This window comes from Canis lupus, chromosome 1 (assembly GCF_003254725.2).
Source record: "Canis lupus dingo isolate Sandy chromosome 1, ASM325472v2, whole genome shotgun sequence".
NCBI classification, from domain to species: Eukaryota; Metazoa; Chordata; class Mammalia; order Carnivora; family Canidae; genus Canis; species Canis lupus.
In genome coordinates, this window is record NC_064243.1 from 113,874,233 (window position 1) to 113,901,850 (window position 27,618).

A 27,618-nucleotide genomic window follows, 5' to 3' on the forward strand; every position below is an offset into this window, starting at 1 on the left:
TCCTCTTAATCCTGAGGACTGGAGTCATGGAAGGTCTGCTCAGAGGCCGGGGAGGGCCATGGTCACTGTGTGGACGCCCCCAGCCTCTGTCTTCGCATAGGTCTTCCACTCCCTCCTGTTGAATTGTTCTCAGCAGAGTTCCGCCTCCTGCAGGCACTTCCTTGACATTCACCAAGGTGGCAGGTACCTCCTCTGAGTCCCACAGCCCCCCAGTTCCTCCCAGCCATGACCCTTCTGGCCTATGGGGTCTAAGGCCAAATCTGACCGTGGTCCCTCTCCTGCGGACTCTTGCAAGGCTCCCCAGTGCCTTCAAAATACACTCTGAGGGGGTATCTGGGTGGCTCAGTCAGTAAAGTGTCCCACTCTCAATTTCAGCTCAGGTCTTGATCTCAGGTTGTGAGTTCAAGTCCTGCATTGGGCTCCACACTTGAGTGTGGAACCTACAAAGAAAAAGAAAAGAAAGGAAGGAAAACATACACACCAGGACTCTAAGTTTGACACTTGTGGCCCTCCGTCCACATCCCCCTACCCTAACTGGCTTTGTGGCACAAAGCAGAGCCACACCCCTAGGCCAACTACCAGGAGGCAAAGTAGGCCCTGTACTGGAATAGATGGAGGAGTGAGTTTCCCATCACAGGAGACATTCAAATAGAATTTGGACAATCTTTAGAACCTGCTGTGGGAGAAGGTAAATTCCTGCCTTTGGGTAGTAACTTGGGAAGATAACAGATTCCAGGTCTGAGATAGCTCAAACATTTTCAAGGTCACAGAAATAGCCAGGCTTTATTGAAGGTTTGTGCCAGACATGATGGGATTTCAGGTGATTCTGTCACGTGTATGGAGTACACTGTAGGAGTTTCCTGAGTCTCTTTGGCTATGGAGGACTTTTCCTTACAGGCCAATCTTAGGGCCAGATAGGCCACACTGAGGTGACATGTGAGCAAGACCTGAGGTAGGGGAAGAGGGGCAGTGATATGGATCCTGGGAAAATATTCCTGCCAGTACAGCAAGTGCAAAGGCCCTGAGGTGACTGCCTGACACGCTCAGAGATCCTCATTTCATTATGGTCAAATGCACCCTCCAAAGAGGCCTTGACTATTCCATCTGGTCTAAATCAGCACAAGTCCCCAAACCACTCTATCTACTTTCCATACTTTATTTTTCTTAATGCATTTATTACCTCGAGAAATATCTTACCATTGTCTCCTCCACGAGGTGAGAGCTTTTTACCTAATTTGCTCACTGATGCACCCTACTGCCTAGAACAAGGCCAGGCACTCAGCACTTAGGAGTGAATGGACGAGAGAGGTACTATCATTAATCTCTGATGAATGAGTAAACCAAGACCCCTAAAACCTAGCCCCAGGTATAGATAGTAGACCTCGGGGCTGGGAAGTAAGGCAAATTTTAACTTCTTTGTAGATATCAGTAAGGTTTTAAAAAAATCTAGAGTTCAAAGGCTCCATCAATCTGGCCCACAAAGTTACATTTTAATTATTATAGCAACACCAAAATATTTAGCTGGTCCTGGCACTAAATGCTGGCTGGAGAGGCTGGGCCAGCCGGGTGTGGGGGCCGTCAAGCCGGTCCAGGATGCTGCAGTCTGTGAAGAGCTAGTGTGGTCACCTGGTAAGAAGGCTCATCGCCTGAGCACGGGCTGTCCTGTCTACCCCTCACAGCTGCTCCAAGATCAGTCCTCCCATCACCCCCATTTGTGAGATGAGGAGGCAGAAGCAGAAGGATGCCTTGCCCAAGGTACACAGCTACCATCCGGGTGCCTCCATGGAGTGTCTCCCTCAGCCCTCAGTAACCTACTCAAGACCATGGTAGACAGAAGTGGTGAAGCTGGGACTTGAACTTGGACAGTCCGGATCCCATACCGTGGAGTGCCACGCAACTGTGCTGTCCACGTCAGAAGCCAGGACCCATGCATGGCTGCTTAAGTTAAAGTTAATTAAAATGATACAAACAGAAACTCCAGTCCTCAGTATCATGACGCCGTATGACCACTGGCTGCTGGACTGGATCAGTCTCACAGAAAATGCCACCATTCAGGGCTACGACAGTCTGCCTGTCCTAGTTAGGACCCAACATTTAAAAATTGGGAGACTTAATATAAAAACCCCAACTTAAAAAAAAAAAACAAAAAACCCAACTTCTGGCTTCTATTGAAAAAGCTGATCAAGCAACTCCAGGCCCACCTTCCCACAGGGCCACAGCTGGCAGAGGGGGTAACAGCTGCCCTCTGGTCCCCCCAGAACCCCAAGGAGCCCAGGCTTCGCGCTTGTACACAACACCCTGGCAGTGACCTGGCTCTAAATCCCCAGTGTTGACCTCTCTTCCCTTTTCCATAGATGAGGACACGGTCAAAGAGTGAGAAGTACTTTTTGAGGTCACACTGCACACAAGCCATGGCTAGAAGGATCTGGGTTTGCAGATTCCCAGGCCAGGGTTCAAAACCAATCCTGATCCATCAAACAACTGACACTGTGCTTGGCAGCCAATTAGCCACTGTGGGACGATGTCCCAAGAGTCCCGGACCTCACCCCGATGCCCCCATCTGGAGACTCTCCGGACACAGGAGTGTGGCATCTGGGATGGACTTTATTGGATGTGGCTGCCCAAGCCATGATCTGGGAGCACTGGGGCCTCGGGCCCAGGACCCAGGCAGTGAGTCTGAAGAGGCTCAGAAGTCAGGGCTGTTTGGAGCGAGGCCATAAGCGGTTGGTAAGAGAGCCAAAGAAGAGGTTCTGCTTGCTGGATTTGGAGAGCTCAGCCAGGCGCTGCTGTTCTTCCTGGGGTGAAAGACAGGGAGGAGGGTCAGCCTGGGCTGGGTATTCTCCTAGACTCCCTCATCCAAGGGGCCATCTTCCTTAAACCTCTGCCCAGCCCTAAACCCCTTCCCCAAGCTCCTAGAACGCCAGCCCAGACACAGGAGCCCAGATTCAAGTCCTGGTACTGTCATGATCCCCCTCTCCTGAACCCCGGGAACCTACCCCAGATCCTTTTTACCCTAAACATAGATGCTGGTGAGACCCCAGGCTCTTCATCAGACTACACTGTTCTGGTCTCTGAGCCCCAGTGTCCAGCCCTCAGCCGAAGGACCCCAGTTTGAATGTTGGGGGAATCCCAGGCCCAAATCTCCAAAGACTCATCCTTTGGGCACTCAGGAGCTCCAGCCCTACTCGCAGGCATCCAACCCAGAATCTGGTCAACCTCAATTTAGACCCCAGAGGATTTCTTTCCCAGGCTCAATCCATATTCTCAGCTTCATTTCCAAATTACCAGGATCACACTGAGAACACCAGAACTCCTTGCCCTGTCCCTTGGGCCAAGTGTCCAGGGATCCCCATTCTCCAGGCCTGACCCAAACCTCCTGTCCACACAAAACCTGGGCCCTCATATCTGCTTGAAATCATCACGGACTACACCTCTCCAAGATCCATGCTTGGCTTTCCTGCCTCCTGCTCTCAAAGCAGGCTGTGGAAATCGACCACCTCCTTCGCCATTACAAGAGCCCTACAGGACAGTTGTGTGGAAGACCAGGTCCTTGGTCAAGGTCTTGCAGCCAGAGCAGAGACAGGCTGCTCTAGGGGCCCTCCCTTGGGAACTGACATGATGACCCCACCCATCTGCAGTCTGAGCACCCACCTGCTCTAGCCGGCTCTGCCGCTGTTTGAAAGCCTCCAGTGGGTCATCCTCCAGGGCGTAATGTTCTAACACGGTCCTGACATCCTCCACTCGGTTCAGCGCAATGGCTGTGGGCACAGTAGGTAGGGGTCAGGCAGGCAGAAAGACCCCAGGGAAGCAGAGCCCACGAGGGTAAAGGTCAGACCCTGGGGCTGGTCAGACCTACCTCGAACATTTCTTAACAGGCCAAAAGGGCTCCCCTGGACATCCCCCCAAGAATCCCCTAAATATTCCAGAGCACCCCAAACATTCTCTCAGAAACTTCTAAAGACTGCAGGATGCTTGTGAATCTCTCATATCTCAAGTACCCAATTTTACATGCGGGTTGGGGGAGGCAGCCAGAATTAAGCATCTATTATTCCTCTTGAGACTCAAGGGCTCCAAGGCCAGTAGCCAGGTCAGGGATTAGCCTCACTCTTAAGGAAGGCAGACAGGTCCAACAAGACCCGGTCATCAGAGTTGCCGTCCCAGGGCCGCAGGGCGACGCCATTGTAGGGCTGGAGGCGAAAAGCTTCCTTCTTGCAGTCCACAACTACTACGCGGGCAGGGTCCCGATTCAGACATGAAATATCCTGCAAGTACACATAGGCCCAGAGTCTCGTGTAAGCTACTACAATTACAATCCCAAAGACACTCAGCTCCACACAGAGACAACAGACAGCTTCCAAATCTCATATCCCTCCATTACCCCCAACTGTCTTCTTTGGAGAGCCTTCATTTCCCCCCACTCCCATCCCCAGATACCAAGGAAGGGAGAAGAACCTAGGAGCCCAGCCTGTGCTGAGGGCAGGCTAAAGTTCTGTCAGAATCAGATCTGGGGCAGAAGAAGGGTTGAGACTGGGGTCAGAGCTGAGGCCTCTTTTCTTTTCCTCAGAAGGCGTCAGTACCCCACCCCTCAAGTCCCAGAGGACCACCTATGCCCCACCCCCCCAACCATGACACCTTAACATGGTGCCCATCCATGTATCTTGTGGCATCCCGGAACAGGCGGTAGGAGATGAAGCCATGAGGGTCCACGCTGTCGATGAGTGGGAATGCAGTCTGGGGGTGGGATGGGAGACACAAGATCAGGGTGAGCCTGACCCTCTGGATCTCCTGCCACACCGACCATCCCTCCCCTGTCCCGGGGCCTTACCATGCCAGTCTCTGATGTAAAGATGACGATTTCATACAAAGGGGCAAGCTGCTGGAATAAAGTTTCGATGCCTGGACGCTTCTTAAACCTCCAGCCGGTGGCCAGCTGGGGAGGCAGGAAGGACAGTGGAGTCAGTGAGGACAGTGAAACGCCAAGACTCGGAAACCCCGAAGAGAACAAAGCCCCAGCCAGGGGATCTCCAGAACTAGAGTGCTCTCCCCCATCTTTGTAGCTCCAGGTGGGGGGTGCTCAGAAGCACATGGGTCTAGGAGTGACTGAGGGTCTAGGAGTCTGGAGGGTGTAGCACATATTGTGTGCTCAGCCACACTCACAACAACCCACAGGGTGGGCAGTCTCACAGCTGAGAAAACCAGTGAGAGATGCCCCCTCCCCTACATCACACGATGGATCTGGCTCCAGAGTCTCTGCTCTCAACTGTATCATCGAGATCTGGCCACCCACGTCTATCTAGTGTCCCCAGCCCGCTGCCTTCCCCAGGACACACCGACCACTCAGGGTGCAAGAGGACGCCTGTGAGCTCCAAGACCAGCGTGTAGGGCGGCTGGTAGTACGGCTCCTTTAGAGGGTCTGGGAGGAGGCAGGGACTGGTGGGCTCGATGATCATCTGTGGGGACAGGGACGGAATGGGAGCACTCAGACAAGGAGGCAGGGGCTGGGGCTGGAGGGTGGGGACTTGACTCAGAGTTCCTGCTCACCTGTCTGTAGTCTTTGAAATATTTGTATGTGCGGCGCAACTGCTGTACCAGAATTGGATCTAGGAGGATACAGGGGCACAAAGGGATTCCAAGATGAGCCATTGCTCAACCTCCCCAACAAACCAGGGCTTTATTTACCTACCAAACACAAACAAGTCTATACACCCACCTGGTCTGAAAGAGCTCATTTCTAAGTCAAAAAGTAGGAGGCAGGGACATAACCGCCAGGCAGGAGTAGATACTTTTATTCACCTGCCCAATTCTAATGTGAATACTTCTACTCACACACCACCCCAGATATAAAACAGAATGTTTATGCATACATGTAACTCTGCTGACATTATACCAGCGTGTTCAGTCCGTTTTGAACCACTAGGCTTCTTCTACATCTGTCGGTTAAAGCTAATATGCTAAGTCTACTGAAACCATGCTAAATATACATATACACTTACATACTCTTAATCTAGTGGTTCTCAACTCGGAGGAATCTGGTCCGGTATCTTCCAGGGACTCAAGGCAATGTTTGAAGACACATGTGATGGCCACGATACTGGCAAATAGTGGACTGAGGCCTACCATGCTGCTCAACACCCTCCAATGCACCCACCACTCCCCACAACAATGCACTACCTGCTTCAAAGTACCAACAGGGGGATGGACGCCTGGGTGGCTCAGTGGTTGAGCATCTGCCTTTAGCTCAGGGTGTGATCTCGTAGTGCCAGGATTGAGTTCCACATAGGCTCCCTGCATGGAGCCTGCTTCTCCCTCTGCCTATATCTCTGTCTCTCTCGTGAATAAATAAATACGATCTTTAAAACAAAACAAAACATGGGACACCTGGGTGGCTCAGCAGTTGAGCATCTGCCTTCGACCCAGGGCATGACCCGGGAGTCCCAGGATTGAGTACCACACTGGGATCCCTGCATGGAGCCTGCTTCTCTCTGCCTGTGTCTCTGCCTCTCTCTCTCTGTGTCTCTTATGAATATATAAATAAAATCTTTAAAAAATAAAAATAAAAAATAAAATAAACAAAACAAAGTACCAATGGGGCCAAGGTTGAAAAATCCTGGCTTAAATGAATATACTGGGACAGCCCAGGTGGCTCAGTGATTTGGCGTTCCCTTTGGCCCTGGACAGAATCCTGGAGACCCGGGATCAAGTCCCACGTCGGAGTCCCTGCATGGAGCCTGCTTCTCCCTCTGCCTGTGTCTCTGCCTCTCTCTCTATGTCTCTCATGAATAAATAGATAAAATCTTAAAAATAAATAAATAAAAATAAACTGGGTTCAGAATATTCATTTTTTTAATTTTGTTTATTTATTCATGAGAGACACAGGCAGAGGGAGAAGCAGGCTCCATGCAGGAAGCCCGACGCGGAACTCGATCCTGGGTCTCCAGGATCACACCCCGAACCGAAGGTGGCGCCAAACCGCTGAGCCACCCGGGCTGCCCTGAACCCAGTTTAAAGCAGGAAGTTTATCTGACTGCCTGCTTCATTAGGTACTTTTAGTTTAGTTAAACCACTGCCTATGTAAGGGCTTGCCTTTTCAAAACCAAAGTGTTGATGGGACGCCTGGATGGCTCAGCGGTTGAGCATTTGCCTTTGGCTCAGGGAGTGATCCAGGTCCCAGGATTGAGTCCCACATTGGGCTCCCTGCAAGGAGCCTGCTTCTCCCTCTGCCCGTGTCTCTGCCTCTCTCTCTCTCTCTCTCTTTTTTTTTTTAATTTTTATTTATTACTTATGATAGTCACACAGAGAGAGAGAGAGAGAGGCAGAGACACAGGCAGAGGGAGAAGCAGGCTCCATGCACTGGGAGCCCGACGTGGGATTCGATCCCGGGTCTCCAGGATCGCGCCCTGGGCCAAAGGCAGGCGCCAAACCACTGCGCCACCCAGGGATCCCTCTGCCTCTCTTTATGTGTCTCTCATGAATAAAAAAAACAAAAACAAAACAAACAAAACCCAAAATGTTGAAACTAGTTATGCTAGCAAACACATTTTAAACCTGCAGGTTTACCCGTTCTTTCTTTTCTTTTTTCTTTTCTTTTCTTTTCTTTTCTTTTCTTTTCTTTTCTTTCTCTCTCTTTCTCTATCTATCTATCTATCTATCTATCTATCTATCTATCTATCTATCTATCTATCTTTACCCGGCCAACTTAAATCAGTATGTTGATTTATTTAAATCAGGAATAGGTAAAATCTTAAAAAAAAAAATCAATATGGGACGCCTGAGTGGCTCAGCAGTTGAGTGTCTGCCTTTGGCTCAGGGCATTATCCCTCAATCCGGGATGGAGTCCTGCATTGGGCCCCCTGCATGGAGCCTGCTTCTATCTCTGTCTCTCTCTCTCTCTCTCTCATAAGTGGATAGATAAAATCTTAAAAAAAAATAAAAATAAACTAGGAAGATTACCCAGTTAAAACACCATTACTTACCCACCTGGCCAGCTTAACTAACCAATGTATTAACATGTGGGTTTGCAAACTTTCCCAGCACGAACAGGTGGCTTTCTGGACCTACCAATTGTATTTTTCTCTGGGGAAGGGTCAGGTGTGACAGAACTGACAACTACTCTCTACTTATCTAACTTGCCAGAAACTCTCTACCAAAAGCTGGTTAACTAAAAGGGAGGGAGGAAAGACATTGTTTTGGAAATGAGCCTGATGAGGTGGGGGGCTTAGGGGGAAAGAGGAGGCCGTCAGAAAGAGGAGGGGATTAAGGGCTGCAGCCGCTCAGATCTAAAGGCACAGGAAGCCATGCGTCTGGTGGTAGACAGGCCCCCCTCTCTCCAAGCACTCCTACCGGTGAACTCCCCTCCCCCATCTCTCCCTGACCATCTGCTCCTGGGCCAGTGAAGAGGACTGAAGAGGACTGCGGCTTTGTAATGCCCCTCCCCCCAAAGCCATCCAGCTGCTGACTCCCCCACCCCCCAAAGAAAGGAGGAGGGGTGGGGGGCACCAGAAGGAAGGGTAACATCCCTATAAGTTGCAGGATCGGGAGGTTCAGCGGGGGGACCTCAGAACCTGTGGCTGTTTTTACTCACCATTGTCGAATTCATCAGGAATCTGGAAAGTGGAGACAAAAATGTACGGTTTGGGATGGCAGAGGCTGAAACCCATCAAACCCAAAAAAGGAATCTCCAGGGCCCTGGGAGTTGTAGGCAAAGGTCCCTGGGAGGGAAAGGCTCATCCTGAGACCAGCAATGAGCCTGAGCAGACCAAAGGGGAAAGGACCCATAGGATGGGACCCCTGGCAAGGCTTAGGGTCCCATCTGGGTCTCTCTCCTCCTCACCTTGGCACCAGTTTCATCCACAGAGTTGTTTCCTGTAAAGGAGACAGGAAGGAATGAGAGAAATTGAGGCCCGGTCTCCTGGATCTTGAGGAAGGAAGAGGGCAGGGGGCCTGGATTCCTGGGTCTGAGGGAAGAAGGAAGAGGCATGGTCTCCAGAGGTCAAGAGAGGATGGGGCCGGTAGTCAGGATCCTGGGTTTCCAAGAGAAGAGGGACTGAGGCAGGGTCTCCTCAGTCTCTGAAGGAGGAAGGGACTACGGGGAGGGCTGGAGTTTTGGGTGCTGCAGGAAGAGGTAGCTTAGGAGGCGGCTCCAGGCCTCTCCTTCCCCATCTTCCCCTCTTCCAAATGACTCTCTGTATCCTAGTGCAGAACCAACTAAGAGTTCAACCTTGAGCAAAGTGGGCAGAGGGAGAAGAAAGGTCTCCCATTTCCAAGGCTGATGTTCTAGTTGGCTGCCTTAAGGAGGGAGGAGCCAGGGAATGAAGATGGGCCAAACTCTTAAGAGAAAGGGGGGAGGTTCTGCAGAAGAGAGAGTCAAGGGAACAAAACTGGGAAACAGGCACATGTCCCTCACCAAAGATATAGACGACGCTCACAGTCCCACCGGCCCCGAGCAGCCCAGCCAGCCAGAGTGCGACTTTTTTGGCGTAGCTGGGACCCTCTGTGCCCCGCTGCTGCTGCTGTGGCCCCTGAGCCTGGGCCTTGGTGCCCGAGCGGCTCCCAATTTCCGTGGCCTGCAATTGAGAGTAGGTAGATTAGCCGAAAGAGAAGTGAGAAAGGTCAGGATGATTCTGGCACCCTGGTCAGAGAAGAATCAAGGTTGGGAGCCAGGAAGCAGACACCCACATAGCCTCAGGGTGTTGGGTCTCTGCACAGGCAACCAGGGGATTGGGTTTCTTAGAATAGTCAAGAACTTGACTGTCCTGGGCCAGGTGCCCAAGGGTTGATAGGCTGGGCGCCCAGGATCCCGCAGGGCAGGGAAATGAAGTCAGGGAGCCTGGCTGAATGCCGGGAGCAAGGTGATGGAGAGCACAAAAGTGGATTGGACGGGTAGTTAAGTCATGCGGATGCCCGGGGCGCACAGCAGTGGGGTACAGAGGGGAAGGGTTGGGAGTGGGGACAGAGCGGCAATCGCTTGCCTGGGGAAGTAAGGGCACGGAGGTCGGAAAGGCCCGATCTCCGTCAGTGTGGAGGCAGGTTGAATCAAAAGCCCGGGCATGGACCTCATCATCACCGCCACCACCGCGGGGACAGTACCCCCAGGCCAGTCTGGGACCCCAGCATCCCGGGCCCCTCCCCGCCAAGCATTACCTGAGAGGTCACCGAGATGGGAAACAGGTGACCTCCCTTCCCCCAGTACCCACGTGGGGTCCAGAGGAGATGGCGTTCAGAGGACGCACTTCGGCCCCCAGCATCTAGCTCAGGGGCGCAAGCGCTGCCCACCCGGGAGGCAGGGAAGCGCCCCGAAACGCGGGCGGCGTTCCAATCAGCACCCTGAGGTGCTGCGTCCCAGAACCCTCGCGCGGCGCGGGCCGCCCGGAATTTCAGGAGGGGGCACCCCGCACTCCCGGGCCACCTGCGTCCGGCTCACCTGGTCCGGGGTCCGGGGCGGCGGCGTCGCCAGTCTCGCGCACAGCCCCCGCGCGCCGCGCCGCAGCTCGCTCCGCAAGCGCAAGGCCAGCGCCGCCGAGGCCGCCATCTTGCGCTGACGCCACGCGGCCCCGCCCACTCGCTCCTCATCGCCCGGCCCGGGCCGCGGCCTGGGCCAATGGGGGCTCGGGGGTGGGGCGGGCGGACGGGAGCCCGAGAGGGACAAAGGGCTGCGGAGCAGAGCCGCCCGCGTCCTCGTTTCGGGTCGACCCGGCGCGCCGCCGTCAGGCGTTCCGCCGACCCCACGCCTCGCCGCCCCTACAGCGGCGCGGAGCGGCTCACGCAAGGCCCGGGGGCAAGGCTGAGGCCGCCGCGTAGGACCCTGTGGCTGCGGATCGCGTCCTGAGAGCAAAGCAGCGAGCTAGTTCGTTTCGCCCACGTGGTCCGCCCAGGAAGCGGGCTGAAAGCCAGCCCTCCCAAACCCTTCCTCCTGAGGAGCCTGGAAGCCGAATCTCTCCCGACCTCGCAGCCCTTTCTTGCCCCTCCTCCCCTGAGCTGCTCTAGGAAGGGTCTGGAAAGCCAGCGCTTTCAAGCGAAGGCTCGGCCAAAGGAGCAGCGGCCGCCTCCCCGGGTTCGGGCTTATCGAGACAGAAATCCATGAGTAAGGGGCGACAGGTGGCCGCGAAGACTCTCCCTCCTTACTTTAAAAGGAAGGGAAGTCTCCTACTGCTTATGGGAACTTTGAAAGCATGGAAAATCACGTTACATTTAGGGAAAAATACTAAGGTCAGGCTTCTGGTCCCCTCTGGTGGGGGTGGGGACGCACGGACTGGGGTTGCTGTTTAAAGCTCTCTCTCCTACGTACTGTACTATGTACTGCCAAGCCGGGTGGTGGGTGAGGCATGGATGTTCTAGGGGTTGTAGTATCTTTTCGAATATTAAAAAAAATTTTTTTTAAAGATTTTATTTATTCATGACAGACACACAGAGAGAGAGGCAGAGACACAGGCAAAGGGAGAAGCAGGCTCCACAGAGAACCCGATGTGGGACTTGATCCCGGGTCTCCAGGATCACGCCCTGGGCTGCAGGCGGCACTAAACCGCTGCGCCACGGAGGCTGCCCCCTTTTCGAATATTTGAAATGTTTTATATTGCATTAATTAAAAAAAAATTTGTCAAATGAGTAAGGTGAAGGAAGGTCAGGGTACTGAAGCCCCATTTTCCAGCTTGCTCGTCTCTACCCTCAAGCCACCAGACAAGCCACAGAAATTCTGGTGTCGCTGCTCTGTGGGCTCAAGAAGAGGACCTTCAACTGCAGTATCCTGCACCATAGGAGGAATTTCGGTTTTCCTGGAGGGTTTTACTGATTTTCACTTCACGTAACTCAAGTGAGAGTGGGATGTTAACTTCAATGAGGGGCAGGCTCTGTTCTAATAATCTTTCCAATGTCTCCTCATACATTCATGCTGGGGTAGGCAGCATCATTTTCTAGATGGGGAAACTGAGGCTTAGGTGCCCCCATCTAGTTATTTGCCCAGGAAGTAAGTGGGGTCTACAAATGACCGCACTTACAAAACAGACACACACATACACACCCCTTCTGACCAAACAGCTTTTTATTGAAAGACCGAAACACAAAAGCAAGCTGGGGAAGGGAGGGTACAAGAAGGTGGGGACCCTCCCCCCAGACTCTATTCTGATTCCCATGAACATCAGGGAGGAAGATAGGAACTCAAAAGGAAAATAAAAGAAATCCTAAAGACCAGATTAGCCCTGGTCCGGACCCCAGACCCTGTGTCAAGAGCCAAGGGCCATGGAACGAAGGAAGGACAGACACTCCACTCTCTATCTGCCAGATAATCTGCCAAGTCCACCCGCCCTGCGTTCCTCAGGCCTCCAGGAGCTTCCCCAGGAAGCGGAGGTTGAGGATCTTGAGCTGCTCGTCAAGGTCCATGCGGACGATGCCATCCTCACCATCGATGCTCAACAGGACCCCTGTGGCTTCCCGATCCTCACCCAGGATCACCTTCACCTGAGGTGGGGAGGAACGGGGGTCAGGGTCCATGTCAGCAACCCAAGGCCCCCACGTCCCCTGCCCTACCTCCTTACCTTGTTGTTCTTGGTGGGGGTGATGGGCTCCAGGTGCTCACTGGAGATGCTGACAACCTTCTCACTGTCCTTTAGGTATACAGAGCACATGCCTCCCTGTGGGTAGGGACAGCCTGGTCAGTGTCCAACAGAGCACTGCTGCCCACGCTCAGAGGCCACCGGCTCAGGGATCGTCCTAACAAGTTACTTGCCCCTAAGGTGATGGGCAGGAAAGGTCAAAAGCTGGGCCTGGTTCCTGGGCCTGTGGGGTGTTGGGGTGGGGTGGCCAGATCAGCAAGGGAAGCACCAGAACGAAGCTAACTTAGGCCAAAAGAGACTGCTGCTCAGGCATGTGACTCCACGTTCCAAGTGGGCCTCCTCACCTTTCCCCTCCTGGCCCCACCTATACCTCAGGGATATCCTCACAGGCCCTACCTAGTCCCTGGCCAGAGCTCTGACCTCAATGTAGGTCAGCCCTTTCACCAACAGCCTTCAGTGCTGGGGTGTGTTCACTTGGCCTCCTGAGGGTCTCTGCCACCTGCCTCCCTCCTCTCTTCCTCACAACCAGAGCTCCCCCTGGGTTCCCAGCCCCCAGTCTCACCACCCTAGTCCATCCCTGCTAGAGCAACATAGTGAATTAATTCCAAACCACAGACCTGGTCCACCACTGCCCTGCCTGCTTGGATTCCTCCGGACACAGTCCAAGTTCCCCAGGCTGCCATGTGACCTGGCCTAGTCACTTCTCTGGCCCTGTCACTCACCTTCCCCCTGGGCTTTTTATGTTCTAACCACAATGAACATATTTCAACTCCCCAGATGTGCCAGGCTTTGCCTCATCTCCAGGCTTTTGCAAGGCCCCTGTCTTTGGAACACACTTTCCCCCCTCCCCCACTACTTCTCTTGGTTTACTCCTATCCAGTCTTCAGATCTTGGTGCAGATGCTGCTTCCTCTGGGAGGCACCCCTCCAAAGTTGATTAAGTTGCCTCCTCTAAGGTTCCCATAGCTCCCCTTACTGTCAGGGCTTCTGGTATCCCAGCTCAGGTCACTCAGGCTGTCCCTGTTTGGGGACACGTCTGCCTCCCCAACTAGGATGTGAGCCTCTGTGAGGGCAGGGCCTGGAGCCATCTTGGTCTCTGGTGTCTCTCTCTCTCTCTTTTTTAAAGATTTTATTTATTCATGAGAGACACAGAGAGAGAGAGACAGAGACATAGGCAGAGGGAGAAGCAGGCTCCATGCAGGGAGCCCGACGTGGGACTCGATCCCAGGACTCCAGGATCACACCCTGGGCCAAGGATGGCGCTAAACCACTGAGCCACCCGGGCTGCCCCTCTGGTGTCTAATTCATTAAAGTAACATTTACCAGAAGACCAACACTCTGTTGGTTCCTCATCTAGGAACTAGGGCTGCTTAGGAATGAAATACAGGCTTAGTAACCAAAGAATCACACACTGAATAAACTTTAAGCTAATTTTAGGCAGCAGGTAGGTAATGTGAAAAAAAATTACATGGACGTGTAAGAGTCAGACCTGAGATAGCTCAAAGGCTTCCCTGAAGGATGAAAAGAAGAGCGTCCCAAACAGAGGAAAGTGACAAGCTAAGGCCCTGAGGCTGGAGAGAACCTAGTGACTGTGAGGGATGGAAAGACCAGTAATGCTGGAGCAGGAGGAGCACTAGGGGTAGGGTGCCTGGCTCTAAGCCGAGGCCTGGCATAGGGAAGCTCTCTGTCCGTGTTACTGAACTGGTCTCAGAGGAATACGTTAACGTGTAATCTAGCTCCTGGGTGCCAGTCACTACTCCAGGCTAAGGTGGCCCCAGCCATGTACACAACATGCAAAAACCCCTGCCCTGTGGAGCCTGCAGGCCAGACCGTCCACACCTGCTTTTCCAGCTATAAACAGGTACCAGAAAACATGGTTAGATGGTTAAAAAGAAAAAAAACAGTAACCACAGAGGTTGGGGACCCCAAATGAGGGGTCCTGCCCACCCACCGGCCTGGGCCCCACTTACTGTGACGCTGCGGATGACGCCTGTCTGCCCCACCACCTGTGTATCCAGGTAGGTGTCCCGCACCTTCACCTGGATGTCAGTGGTTACCCAGTCGCTGGAGTTCTGCTCAATGCCTGAGCCTGGTGTGTGGGGGTTGTAGCCACCAGGGGAGGGGGCTCCGGGTGTCATCGGACTGTAGCCAACAGGGCTCGGGCTGGGGCTGGCCTGTAGGTGAAAGGGGGGTGGCGTTATTGAAAATAGGTCATCGGTCATCTAGCTTGGTTGCCCCCATAGACCCAAGACTCATCCTAACCCACCCCCCCCCCATTTTTTTTTAAAGGTTTATTCATTTGAGGGCAGCCGGGGTGGCTCAGCAGTTTAGCGCTGCCTTCGGCCCAGGTTGTGATCCTGGAGACCCGGAATTGAGTCCCATGTCTGGCTCCCTGCATGGAGCCTGTTTCTCCCTCTGCCTGTGTGTCTGCCTCTCTCGTGCTCTCTCTCATGAATAAATAAATAAAATCTTTAAAAAAAAAAAAAGGTTTATTCATTTAAGAGAGAGAGAGAGCACACATGCGTGCACGCAGGAGTACACGAAGGAGCAGAGGGAAAGGGAGAGAGAAACTTCAGCAGATTCCTCACCAAGCGTGGAGCCTGATGCAGGGCTCAATCCCAAGACCCTGAGATCACGACGTAAGCAGAAACCAAGAGTCGGTTGCTTAATCAACTGCGCCACCCAAGTGCCCCCTAGCCCACCACCCTTAAGGGCATGCAAGCTCACCAGTACCTGATAGGCCATGGGTGAGGGTGTGGGGTGGTAGCTGGCTGGAGAGTGGGTGTTCTGGTAGCCTGCTGGGCTTGGCGCCACCTGGTGGTAACTCTGGGGGCTGGGGCTGGGCTGGTAGGAGCCTTGTGGGGAGGGGGCGGCATAGGGGGAGAACTGGTCTGTGTTGTACCTGGAGAGTCAAAGACAGAAGGGCGCAGCTGTTGGGGATGGTGCAGAAGAGAAGAAGGTAGTGGCAGCAGAGAGGGTTTGGGCAAGGGTTGATTAGGGTTAGCCCCAGTGGACTCACATGGCTGGCGTCCCTGGTGTCTGTGGGTTGTACTGTGGGTTGACCTGTGGGGATGAGGGGTCAGGATAGCCAGGTGTTTGGGGATTGGGGGTGCCCCCATAGGCCTGTGGGGATGGGGTGGGCTCGTCGTCGAAGGCATACTCGTATTCTTCCTCAGCCCTGTTGGAGAGAGAAGTCTGTTGAGAAAGACTGGTAATCACAGCAATGTAGCAAATGCTTCCAGAACAGCAAGGAACACCTCACAATGGCACTGAACACCCCACAACAGCCCCAACCAGAGGCCTCCATTTCATAGCTGAGCAGCCTGGGAGGCAGAGACCTGGTCACACAACTGGTCACATGACCTAAGTCACACACAAATCTGTCTCCAAGCTCAGGTCTGATGCATAGCATGCTACTATGGTGGGGATTAGAGATCATCTGACCACCCATCCCAGCCATACCTAACCCTTCGCACATGAACAGCGTGGGGATGGAAGCAGAGTGTTCAGGGAGGGCCATGTAGATCCCTCCAACCGCACACAAACACACGGGCTCAAGGAACCATGCCTCCCACCCCTGATCCTCACCGCGACGGTGTGTTAGGGTTATTGGGGTCCCAGGCCCCACTCTGAGCAGGAGTGCGGCTGCCATCATGCAGGGGTGTCTGTGAACCGTAATGTGGGGTGCGGCTGCCTGAAATGGGAGAGTGGGAGAAATGAGTTTGTCTGTTATGTCCTGTCTCCAGCCCCACCCCTATGTCACCCCTTAACCCCATCCCCTGGGCACACTCACCATCCTGGAGAGGAGTCTGGGAGCCATACATGGGTGTGCGGGAGCCAGAGCCATACATGGGCGTCTGGGAGCCATACATGGGCGTCCGTCCATAGGTTGAGGTCATGCCACCTGGGCGCCGTGAACCCCTGTGGACACAGAGAAGTAGTGGGGTGAGTAGAGCTCCCTTACCCACCCAGCAACCCCCATCCTGGCCCTGCCCTGCCCCAGCCCGTACACTGTAGTGAGCCGCTGACGGTCCACAGAGATGGTCTGGCAGGTAGAGTGCAGCTCCACGCGGGCTGTGGACTCAGTGGCATCCTTCACCACACCAATGTAGCCTGTGAGGAGACCGGAGGTCAGGCTGAATGGGGTTCTCCACCACGTCCCTCCCCCAGCCCTCCAACACAGCCCTGAAGGCCTGAAGGTCACCTTTGTAGGGTCCTTGGGAGATGCGCACAGTTTGGCCTATGAGTTCGTTGTCTCTCCGTCCCCGACCCCTGCTCATGCCTCCGCTGCCGCCACCAGGGCTGCCAAAGCCACCACGCTGACCTGGGGAGGAAGAAGATCACCAGTCCCCAGGGCCATGTCCTCCCCTCATATGCTGTGTCCATTGACAGAGCACCCTCTCAAGCCCCCTCTTCACCTGCCTGACTCCCCCAGTGCACCCCCACTGGTTCAGGAGCTTCCTCTGGGGGCCCCCACCAGAGCCCCAGCACAATTGTGGCCACTCTGGCCTGCCACTGGGGCAGTGGTGTGGGAAGGTCCTGGTCTCTGTGAGCCCCTACATGGCCAGGCCAGCCAAGCAGGCACTCAGTGAGTGTGAGCTGAATGATCCCACCCCCCCAACCCTCAGAGACATTCCGCCCCACTCCTCACCTCCAGCGCTGGGGTGCATGGGGCTGCTGATCCGGGGGCTCATAGGGGCAAAACCACCCACTGTGAAGTTGGTCACATCTCGGGGCTAGGGAAGGGACAAGAAGTGAACTGGCTGGCAGGGCCTGGGTGATAGACTCCTGGCCCCCATGCCACTGCCTGCCTCCTGCTTGAACAGCCTGGCAGCCATCTCTCCCAACTCCTAGTGACAATGCCTCGATTTCCCTTTGGGGAAACTACCACCCCTGTGCCAGTGTGGGCCTGTCAATCAAGAGGCCTGGTCCTCCCCTGGCCAGGACTTTATGGCCCCGGTGACCTAAAAACTGCAAATCAGGAGAATTTCTCAGCCCAATGTTTAGGGCTGTGAGGACCACCTCCTGGTCCCAGCTCCCCAGATCCAGGGCCTGATTTCCTTTCCAATACTTGGTTCTGCACAGCTTTCCTACATGTTCTAACTCAGAGCCCCTGTATCTGCTGCTCCCCAGAGACAGGCAGCTCTGGGCCCCTTCATTCGGATCTCTGCTCAGGTGTCACATCAAAGACACCTTTCCCTGATGACCCCCATCTAAAGCAGCAACCCCGTTATTCTCTCCCCATTGTCTCTCTCCCTATCCTGTTTAACCTTCCTTCAATTGCCTATCATCACCTCACACTGTACGATGTACGTATATATTGATCTGTTCGTCTCTGGGGTAGCATCTCTAGAAGGGCAGAGACTTTTTGTTCATTATTCTATCTCCAGTGCCAGGCATCTAACAGGTGCTCAATAAAACAGAATGGATGAATGATTTGATTAAAAGCTCAGAATCCCAGTAAACTCTACCAATGACCTGAGCCTGACATCCGCTCTCCTAACCCTCCACAAGCCAGTTCTTGTCACTGCGGGGGCCAGAGAAGGCTGGAGAGCTGAGCCAGGAACCCAAGAGCCAGGAGGCCATCACACCCGCCTCACCTTGGAGCCCCCTGCCAGGACGAGGTGGCGGGTCTTGCAGACAAACATCCCCCCGTTCTCCACCAGTTTCTTGCAGTGCAGAAAGGCAAAGCTGCGGAAGAGATGGCGAATTTCGCCCTCCCGGCCCTGAGTGGGGAAAGGACGGTCACTCTCATGGCCATGCCCACCCCAGCAATTTCAGGCGTGGTCAACAGGCAGGAGGTTATACTCACTGAGTGGGGGCCATCAATGACCTTGACGATGTCTTTCACATGGATGTTATTCTGTTCTGAGTCCAGGGCCACAGCAAAGCGGTTGTCCTTCTTTCGTGTCACAGCCTGGTGTCTGACAGTCACCACCTTCCCATACATGTTCAGCACCTATGGAGGGAGGGGGGGATGCTGAGCTGTGAGAGTAGAAAGAAGCGAAGTGGAGTAGGGCTTTCCTAAGGTGGAATGATCCTTCCTTGTGGGAAACCATCTCAAGCTCTGCGGAAATCTAGCCTCCTTGGCTCTGAGGACACTGCTGCCGAGGCACTGCATCAAATAAAAATGTTCCCAATCATTTCAAAACACTTTTGGGAAGACACTCCATCAGAGACCTGAAAAATGGGTAAAGGAGTAAATATTAACATAATTTTTACCCATCTCTGTGTGCCAGGTCATGTACTAAATTCTTCACACAACATTTCACTGAAGCCTCAAAACTTCCCTCTGAGATGGATGTGGTCATGATTCCCATTTTACAAGGGGGCGGGGGGGCAGATCTCAGGCCCAGAGAGGGCAAGTCACGAGCCCAGGGTCATACAGCATGGAGCAATAGGACCAAGATATGAATCCAGAGTCCAGGGTCCTAAGCATTAGGACTCTGACTCCCACGTCCACTGGGAAGAGATGGAGGAAAGGAGAGCACCTGCAGCCCCCAGCCCTTGAGCAAGCACCTGTGTTTACAATATTTGATCTCAGGGCTTCAACGAAATACATGATACCGATATCTCCATTTTACAGGGTATGAAACAAGTACAGAGAGGGTAATGACATGCCACCTGCCCAACACCACACAGCCAGCCATGGCTGACAGAGTCAGATCTGCCACTCAGAGCAGTGTGGATCTTAGCCACCACGATCTGCCACCTCCCTAGGATGAGGAGCTCAAGGGAGAGGAAGGAAGGCAGGCCCCACCACTGAGTACAACACACACACACCTGGAAGGTCTCTCGCTCCAGTCGCACGATGACACCCACGGTCTGGGGGTCCAGCTGCACCAGCTCCCCCCACTCATGCTGGCCCCCCACATCCACACCCGACGCCGTCTCTGAGCAGAGCTGCAGGTCCCGGGGGAGCACCTTCAGCTGTGGGAAACAGGAAAGGGTGAAGCAGGGTCCAAGTGGCTCTTTAGCCTGGGTCTCATTAGGCACGTTCCACCTCGACCCCAGTCCCCCACTTACCTCGTGCATGGTGAGGTCAGAGAAGAGGATAACAAAGTTCTCCTCCACTCGCACAATGAGGCCTGTGTCACCCTCAAATCGACCAGCAATCACCTTCACGTGGTCCCCCATTTTAAAGTACTTCCGGAGCTCCTGGGCCGGGAACTCCAGCATGTCCTGGGGATTGGGTATGGGGACACTGAGCAGGTCAAGAAAAGCTACTATGGCCCACCTGCTTCCCCATCTCCAGAAGCCGCTCATATTCTCAGAAAAGACCTTGCCAAAACCCACTCCAGACTTACACTACCCAATCACAGACTCCTTGCACAACCCTCAGACTGCCCTAGAGACAGCTCACCTCAGACTCAGGAAATCAGCCTGGATACCCCTTTACTCCACACACAGAAAGCCTACCCCCAAAACATACGACACAGACTAAACACTTCCTCAGACCTAGCCAGAGAAAGCCTCACCCCAGACACATCATGCTAGCCTGGACAAACTCTCAAAACAGACAGACAGACACAGACACCCACACCCTTAAAGCAAACTAAAACCAGGCAGCCAGCTTAGATTATGCTATGATGACACCATGCTCTCAACCCAATACGCACATATGGGCCGTGTGGTACCTACCTTGAGGTCCTCGTGCTTGGGCATGATGGTGATCTTGTTGCCATCCACGCTGAGGATCTTGCCCTGCAGGTTGATGAGCTCACCCTCACACACCTCCACATTGTCCCCAGGTTGGAAGTTGTGTTCCCGCTCCTTCCCTGCAGGGACAGATGCCGGGTTGATGTGAGGGCTGCCTGCCACAAGCCACCCCGTCCTCTGGAGGCCTGAGCTACTGACAGGGACCAAGTACCTGTGCTCTCGGTCACCACCTCAAGGTCAATGCCCTCTGGCTGGTCCTCAAACTTCTCCAGCTCGGAGAGCGTTGGCTTCACACCCTCTGTGATCTGAGCCCCAAGAGACAAAGGGAAGAGGAGGAAGTAGACGAAGGTCAGTGTCACAGCCCAGCCATGCGGGCTAGTGAGATGGTGAGATTTATTTCCCCAGGGACACTCCTACACTAACGGCTTAGCAGATTAAGCAGGAGAGACCCAGATAACCCACTGCTCTGGGACCTGGACTTGGCCTCCCTGCACCCCACCATGGTAAGCAAGATGCCCTCTGGGACCCTCACCACAGCAGACATAGCAAAGCTCTTGAAGAGAAAACCCTTCCGGCTGTAACGGTTCCCCTCGAAGATGAGGAAGTCACCATCAGAGGCAACATCACCACCCAGGGACCTGGGATTTTGTGGGGGAGAGAAGATTGCAAGGGAGATTAAGAAGAGAATCTTGCTGAGTCTCAGGCTCCTCTACTGGCAGACACAGCAGAGCAGGGAGAGGATTGCAGGATGGCTGTCCCGTCCCATCCCATCCCATCCCATCCCATCCCATCGAGTGACCTGTCCCAAGCCCAAGGGCTCCTCCCTGCACTCTGCTGCCCTCTCCCTACATGACTGTTCAGCACAGTACACCTTACCCTCTGATGAGTTACTGTTTGATACATCTCCTGAAGGGCAGACCTTTAACATTTTTCATTCACTGATCTTTCCCCTAGAGCAACACCTCACACGCACACCAGAGGCACTCGGAGAATACTAGCTGGACCAAGTACTGGACGGTGCTATTGGTTAACATGCCTGGAGCACTCCGCCTGCACCTGGCCACATACCTTGTAGACTCTTCACTAACATGATCCACATTTCCCAGGGAAATGAGAGAGTGAGGCTCGCTTGGGGTACACCTCATGGCAAGGGTGGTCTGAGTCAGGATTTAAAGGCGGGGGATGAGACTCCCAAGCCTATGCCTTAATTTTCCTGGCCCTGCATGTGGGGTGGGGACACTAAGTTTCTGCCCACGCTTCTAGAATGAGGAGGGAAAGCCTGCCCCACTCCCAAAATAGGGAGTGTGGGGGAGCAGGCCGAGCTCCTCCTGCCACTCACTCAACCCTCTTCTTGTTTGAATACTGAGTTTGGTAGAGGCCCAAGCCAGTTCTGCAGGCCATGTCAGGGTGCTCAGGAAAAGGAGGTCCGATCAGGTGGGACAGCAGAGGGGTAAGTAAGTAGGTCCAATTTAGGCATGTGACGTATTAGCCAAGTCCTGGGATGCAGCTCAAAAGATGTTCCATAATCCCCTTAACAGAATGAAAAACCATCTGGTGGCTCACGAGGGGTTCCAGAACAGGACAGTGGGAAAGGGTCAGTGCGGCTCTCATTCCTCCAGCTCCTCCTCTCCCTCCCTCCCCATCAGGAGCCCTCTGGCTAGCCCTGGAACACTGGGGTCACTGCGCTGCTCCAAAGCTTCCTCCAGCTGGGGAGGGCGAGGGATACATCCTGACGAGGAAGGGCTCTGTGGCCTCATCTCTGCTGTCCAGGGATCAGAAGGTCAGGGAAAGAGACCTTACAAAGCCTGCCAGGCTGAGAAACCCCATTTTAGCATGTGATACTGAAGCCAAGTGCTATTCTGGGTACACGTGCTCTGTAACTCATCTGATTCTTACGACAATCCCAAGAGGCAGGGATCATTACTGTGGATGTTTATAGCACAGGAGCCAGAGGCCCAGGGATGTTAAATTGGCTGAGGCAATGCTCCCAAGCTGACCACTCACAAAATAAACCACAGATGGGTCAGGGGGCCCATTCCCTTGGGGGAACCTGCAAAGGTGCACTCTGCATCACAGCTCAGGGAACTCTGCCCAGCCAGGCCCCAAGGACACTTACCTGATCTTCTCGGCGTCAAACAGCCTCTGGGGAGGCCGCTTAAACTTCTTCCTTTTAGCAAACCAGTCTTTCTGTGGAGGAGAGGGGGCATGGGTGGGAAGGGTGAAGGAGGAGCACTCAGCCCCCAGCAGGATGGAGCATCCTCCCCACCCATGAGCCACAGTGTGTCCCCCTGGTACCAAGCTCATGCGGGCCTTGATGCGGTCGTAATCAATGCGGGGGATCATCTTCAAGGAGATCGTGTTTTGGCTGGGTTCCACATAATCCACCTGAAGGGAGGGAGGTGGTCAGGAGGGCTCTGGCCCTAGACATAGAAGGGCAGGAGGGGATGATGGGGAAGAAACTGGACTGCTGACAATTCCCCATTCTCTGTAGCCTCTCTCCCCTCAATTCTGAAGCAGATTACCCAGTGCCTGCTTGACGTATCTACTTGGATGTCTAAAAGGCCCCTCAGGGACGCCTGGGTGGCTCAGTGGTTGAGCGTCTGTCTTGGGGTCCTGGGATTAGGCCTGCATTGGGCTCCCTGCAGGGAGGCTGCTTCTCCCTCTGCCTATGTCTCTGCCTCTGTGTGTCTCTTATGAATAAATAAAATCCTTAAAAAAATAAAAAGAAATAAAAGGCCCCTCAAAGCTAGTACAACCACAACTAACCTCCTGGTTACCCCCAATCCTGCTCCTCTTCTAGTCTTCTCCGATTCCATCATTCCTTCTGCACTGGCACACAGCCTGGGAGTCGTTCTGAACTCACTTCTTACTCTCCCGTCCATCTCCAGTGTCCTAACAACTCCTGTCAGCTCTGTCTTCAGAAAATCTGACCTCTCCCTGCTCCTCTCAACTGCAACTCAGGGCCTGTCCCACCATAACCTGCTCCCAGGACTATGGTGGCAGTCTCCTCACTGGTCTCTGTGCTTCTATAGCCCCATCTGGTGCAGTCCAGGGTTTGACAGCCAGCTAATTCTTTGTTGTGGGGGCTCTTCCCTACATTGGAGGACGTTAGCAGCAACCCTGGCTTCTATCCACTAGATGCTAGTAACTACCCCCCTCAGTTGACACAACCAAGAAAAGTCCCCTGCCGGACAATACTGCCCCTGCTTGAGAACAGGAATCGATTCTCAATGAAACTACCAGAGTAATCCTATTAAATTCCAAGTCAGGCTATGTCCCTCCATCTCCAGTAGAAGCTAAAGCCCTAGGATGGGCCACAAGCACAGTTCCCTCCTTGAGCCCACCTCCTACCACTCTCACCCTTGAGCACTCTGCTTCGGCCAGGGCAGCCCTATTCACATGCTGTTCCTTCTGCTGCAACACTCTTCCCCAAGAATTCCACAAGGCTCCCTCCCTTACCTCCTTCAGATTTTTACTCAGCATGCTTTGAACATGCACAGAAGATGGTCATCTATTTCCTATGTGTTCCCAATAAAATCTAAGCTCTGCATCACCTAACCTGAGTGGAGGTCTGCTGTGCACCAGGTAGGGGCTGGGAATGACCAAAGGAAAAGGAAGGGGACAAAAGAGGGGAGCAGGAGTGTAAAAGCGAGCCTTAGCCCCTCAGTTACCCAGCCCCACCCCCACCCCTGGCACCTGGGCGATGTCGTCCTTATAGATGCCCCTCTTCAGGCGGACCCAGGATTTTGGCTTCAGGTTGGCCACCTCCTTCACGACTTTGAGAACATCTGTCATCTCCTTGATGGGCACCATCTGCTGGTTCCAGTAGCCAAGCCGCAGGTTGCCTACACCTTCAATGGCCTGCTTCACATGTGTCTGCTTATAGGCCTCCACGTAGATATAACCCTTCACGTGCTCTGGTGCCACCACTGACTTAATCTGCAGGGGCTGTAGGACCGACCCAGTAGCAGGAGACAGTGAGACACAAGTAACATGAACAGTAACAGCTGCCACTACAGCACTCTCTCCCAGGAATTTATCCAACAGAAATGTGTGTGAAATGACCCGGACACAAGGATGTCCACTGCAGTTATTGATTACGGCAAACAAACAAGACTGGAAATTTTTAAATGCCCCCAAGAGGGATTTGTTAAACTATAGCATAACCATTCCACGAAATATAATGTAACACTTAAAAAAAATAATGAATCTACACATAGTGATGTAGAAAGGAAACCAACAGAGGTGCTCCTGGGTGGCTCAGTCAGTTAAGCATCCAAAACTTGATTTCAGTTCAGGTCACGATTTCAGGGTTGTGAGATGGAGCCCCATGTTGGACTCTAAGCTGGGTGTGTAGCCTGCTTAAGGTTCTCTCTTCCTCTGCCCCTCCCATCCTGCTCCTGCTCACACATCCCCTTGCCCCCCCAAAAAAGGGAAAAAAAAATAAAAGAAAGGTAAACAACACATACCATGTATAAAAAAGAACTGGATGGAAGAGAACTGAAATGACTATACTAATAGCAAACAGAACACACTTTAAGACAAAAGGTGTTACCAGAGACAAACAAGAATGTCTTATACTGGTAAAGTTCAATCATCCAAGAAGATACAAGAAGTGCAAACCTATATGAACTTAACAATAGAACCTCAAAATACACAAGGCAAAAAGCAACAGAAATAAAAGGAGAAATTGATAGTTCACCAATAATAACTGGGGACAACACCCCACTTTCAACAACAGGCAGAACTAAACAGGAGATGAACAAGGAAACAGCACTTAAACAATCCTGTATACCGACTAGACCTCACACACATCTACAGATACAATTCTGTTGAACAGTAGTGGAATGCAGCACATTCTTAGGGTATACTTAACATTCTCCAGAATAAACCATATTGTTAGCCCATTAAAGTAAGTCTCAATAAATGTAAAAGAATTGAAATCATATGAGATATATCCTCCAACCACATAGAAGTGAAATTAGAAATCAGTAAAGATTTAGAAAATTCACAACTATGTGGAAATACACTCCTAAGTAACCAATGGATTTAAATTAAGAATTACAGGGTGCTTGGCCGGCTCAGTGGGTGGAGCATATGACTCTTGATCTCATGGTTATGGAGTTCAAGCCCTACCTTGGGTACAGAGATTACTTAAAAATATTTAAAAAAAAAAAAAGAATTACAAGGGATATTAGAAAGTATTTTGAGGGGTGCCTGGGTGGCTCAGTTGGTTAAATGTCTACCTTCAGCTCAGGTCATGATCTCAGGGTCCTGGGATCAAGCCCCACATCAGACTCTCTGCTCAGCAAGGAGCTTGTTTCTCCCTCTACCTCTGCCTGCCTCTCTGCCTACTTATGTGTGCTCTCTCTCTCTCTACCAAATAAATAAAATCTTAAAAGATTTTAAGATTTTTTATTAAAATAAAATCTTAAAAAAAGTATCTTGAATGAAAACAAAAACACTAAACCTTAAGGGATATGAGAGAGCTGTGCTTAGAGGTAAATTTACACCTGTAAAAAAGAAAAAAAGTCTCACATCAATAACCTAACCTTCCACCTTTAAGAAACTAGAAAAGGAGGGGTGCCTGGGTGGCTCAGTTTATTAAGCATCCCAACTCTTGATTTCAGCTCATATGATCTCAGGGTTGTAGGATTGAGCCCCATGTCAGGCTCCAAGCTGGGCATTGAGCCTGCTTGGGATTCTTTTGCTCCCTGTCCCTCTGCCTCTCTCCACTCTTAAAAAAAAAAAAAAAAAGAAAAAGAAAAAGAAAAAAAGAAAGAAAAGGGAAAGAAAACTAAACACCAAGCAAGCAGAAAAAAAAAAAAAAAAGAAATAACAAGCATCAGAATGGAAATAAATAAAAGACATAAAAGAAAAATTGAGGGATCCCTGGGTGGCGCAGTGGTTTGGCGCCTGCCTTTGGCCCAGGGCGCGATCCTGGAGACCCGGGATCGAGTCCCACGTCAGGCTCCCGGTGCATGGAGCCTGCTTCTCCCTCTGCCTGTGTCTCTGCCTCTCTCTCTCTCTCTGTGACTATCATAAAAAAATAAATAAAAATTAAAAAAAAAAAAAAAAAAAAGAAAAATTGAGAAGTCCATCAAAACCAAAAGCTGGTTCTTTGAAAAGACTAACAAATTTGACACACCTGTAGCCAGACTGACCAAGAAAAAGACAAGACTCAAGCTACTCAAGACTGAAATGAGTAAAACCAGGAATGGAAGAAAGGACATCACCACCAACTTTACAGGATAATGAAGCAATACTATGCTACTATGTACATGAGCAAGTGTACATAATCACACCAAGAGATTAGATATCCTCAATGAAATGAATGTTTTCCGCAAAAAGACATGCACTACCAAAACTGACTCAAAAAGAAACAGAAAATCTAGGACGCCCTGGGGGGCTCACTGGTTGAGTGTCTGCCTTTGTTTTTTTTTTTTTTTTTAATTTATTTTTTATTGGTGTTCAATTTACTAACATACAGAATAACACCCAGTGCCCGTCACCCATTCACTCCCACCCGAGTGTCTGCCTTTGGCTCATGTTGTGATCCTAGAGCTCCAGGATCGAGTCCCACATAGGGCTCCTGTGTGGAGCCTGCTTCTCCTCCCTCTGCCTGTCTCTGCCTGTCTCTGTGTCTCTCATGAATAAATAAATAAAATCTTAAAAAAAAAAAAAAAACTGAAAAAAGAAATAGAAAATCTGAATAGACCTACTAAGAAGTAAAGATATTGAATAACTAATTGAAAACTTTTTTTTTCTAATTGAAAAATTTCTACATGCACACAAACAGAAAATCACCAGCCTATCACAAACAGCCAGGACTAGATAGCTTCACTGGTGAATTCTATCCAACATTTTAATAATATTGTTCCTCCACAGACTTTTTTTAGAAGGAGGAATATTTTCCATCTCATCCCTTGAATCTACTATTAACTTGATACCAAAAACAGTATCAAATGTGGATGCAAGTATCTTTTTTTTTTTCCCCAAAGATGTTATTTGAGAGAGAGAGAGACACACCTCACAAGCAGGGGGAACAGCAGGGAGCCCTATGCAGGACTCGATCTCAGCACCCTGAGATCATGACCTGAGTCAAAACCAAGAGTCAGATGCTTAACTGACTGAGCCACCCAAGTGGCCTTGGATACAAATATTTTTAATAAAAAAGCATAATTGGATCTAGCAACACATAAGATCATACACCATGACCCTGAATTTTATGGTACGGAAATTATATCACAATCGAAAAAAAACAAAAAACAACTATATTGTTTCAGCATTGCTTGTAATAGTGGAAAAAAGAAACAGCCTTATATTTACTGGGCATACAAAGATACTTAAGGTATTGAGAAAACGCTCACTACAGAATAATACATACACTACATAATATTGTTTTACACAAACAA

At 51.9% G+C, this 27,618-nt stretch overlaps 2 protein-coding genes across 6 annotated transcripts in view; both read right to left on the reverse strand.

The window, feature by feature from the left end:
- Positions 1-2,584: 2,584 nt before the first annotated feature.
- On the reverse strand, positions 2,585-10,575 carry TIMM50 (translocase of inner mitochondrial membrane 50). The gene is made up of 11 exons (XM_035703051.2): positions 10,421-10,575; positions 9,404-9,563; positions 8,831-8,862; positions 8,582-8,603; positions 5,542-5,600; positions 5,331-5,450; positions 4,826-4,930; positions 4,633-4,731; positions 4,106-4,262; positions 3,652-3,758; positions 2,585-2,795 (listed from the first exon to the last, which is right to left on the reverse strand). The coding sequence occupies exons 1-11, from the start codon at positions 10,526-10,528 to the stop codon at positions 2,694-2,696; spliced, it is 1,071 nt and encodes a 356-aa protein (XP_035558944.1). The 5' UTR covers positions 10,529-10,575; the 3' UTR covers positions 2,585-2,693.
- Positions 10,576-12,016: 1,441 nt separating this feature from the next.
- SUPT5H (SPT5 homolog, DSIF elongation factor subunit) overlaps positions 12,017-27,618 on the reverse strand; it is a 29,066-nt gene continuing 13,464 nt past the window's right edge. For all 5 annotated transcript variants that reach the window (XM_025425029.3, XM_025425032.3, XM_049109582.1 and 2 more), the window contains 20 exons: positions 23,900-24,151; positions 22,499-22,588; positions 22,320-22,390; positions 20,736-20,841; positions 20,415-20,508; positions 20,186-20,322; positions 19,571-19,726; positions 19,328-19,474; positions 18,357-18,503; positions 18,145-18,270; positions 17,196-17,280; positions 16,749-16,868; positions 16,555-16,657; positions 16,338-16,465; positions 16,133-16,238; positions 15,564-15,722; positions 15,278-15,446; positions 14,515-14,718; positions 12,528-12,623; positions 12,017-12,450 (listed from right to left, as the gene is read on the reverse strand). In XM_025425029.3, coding sequence (XP_025280814.1) covers positions 12,307-12,450; positions 12,528-12,623; positions 14,515-14,718; positions 15,278-15,446; positions 15,564-15,722; positions 16,133-16,238; positions 16,338-16,465; positions 16,555-16,657; positions 16,749-16,868; positions 17,196-17,280; positions 18,145-18,270; positions 18,357-18,503; positions 19,328-19,474; positions 19,571-19,726; positions 20,186-20,322; positions 20,415-20,508; positions 20,736-20,841; positions 22,320-22,390; positions 22,499-22,588; positions 23,900-24,151 — 2,640 coding nt within the window. In that variant the 3' untranslated portion in view covers positions 12,017-12,306. The remainder of the gene's footprint in view (positions 12,451-12,527; positions 12,624-14,514; positions 14,719-15,277; positions 15,447-15,563; positions 15,723-16,132; positions 16,239-16,337; positions 16,466-16,554; positions 16,658-16,748; positions 16,869-17,195; positions 17,281-18,144; positions 18,271-18,356; positions 18,504-19,327; positions 19,475-19,570; positions 19,727-20,185; positions 20,323-20,414; positions 20,509-20,735; positions 20,842-22,319; positions 22,391-22,498; positions 22,589-23,899; positions 24,152-27,618) is intronic.

Bases quoted from the DNA above. Each gene is read 5' to 3' on its own strand.
- TIMM50 (XM_035703051.2), bottom strand. From the start codon at position 10,528: ATGGCGGCCTCGGCGGCGCTGGCCTTGCGCTTGCGGAGCGAGCTGCGG. The intron at 5,601-8,581 runs GTGAGTAAAAAC...GTATCCTCCTAG, and splicing joins TCCTGATGAATTCGACAATG to ATCCAATTCTGGTACAGCAG. The intron at 5,451-5,541 runs GTGAGCAGGAAC...CTGTCCCCACAG, and splicing joins ATTTCAAAGACTACAGACAG to ATGATCATCGAGCCCACCAG.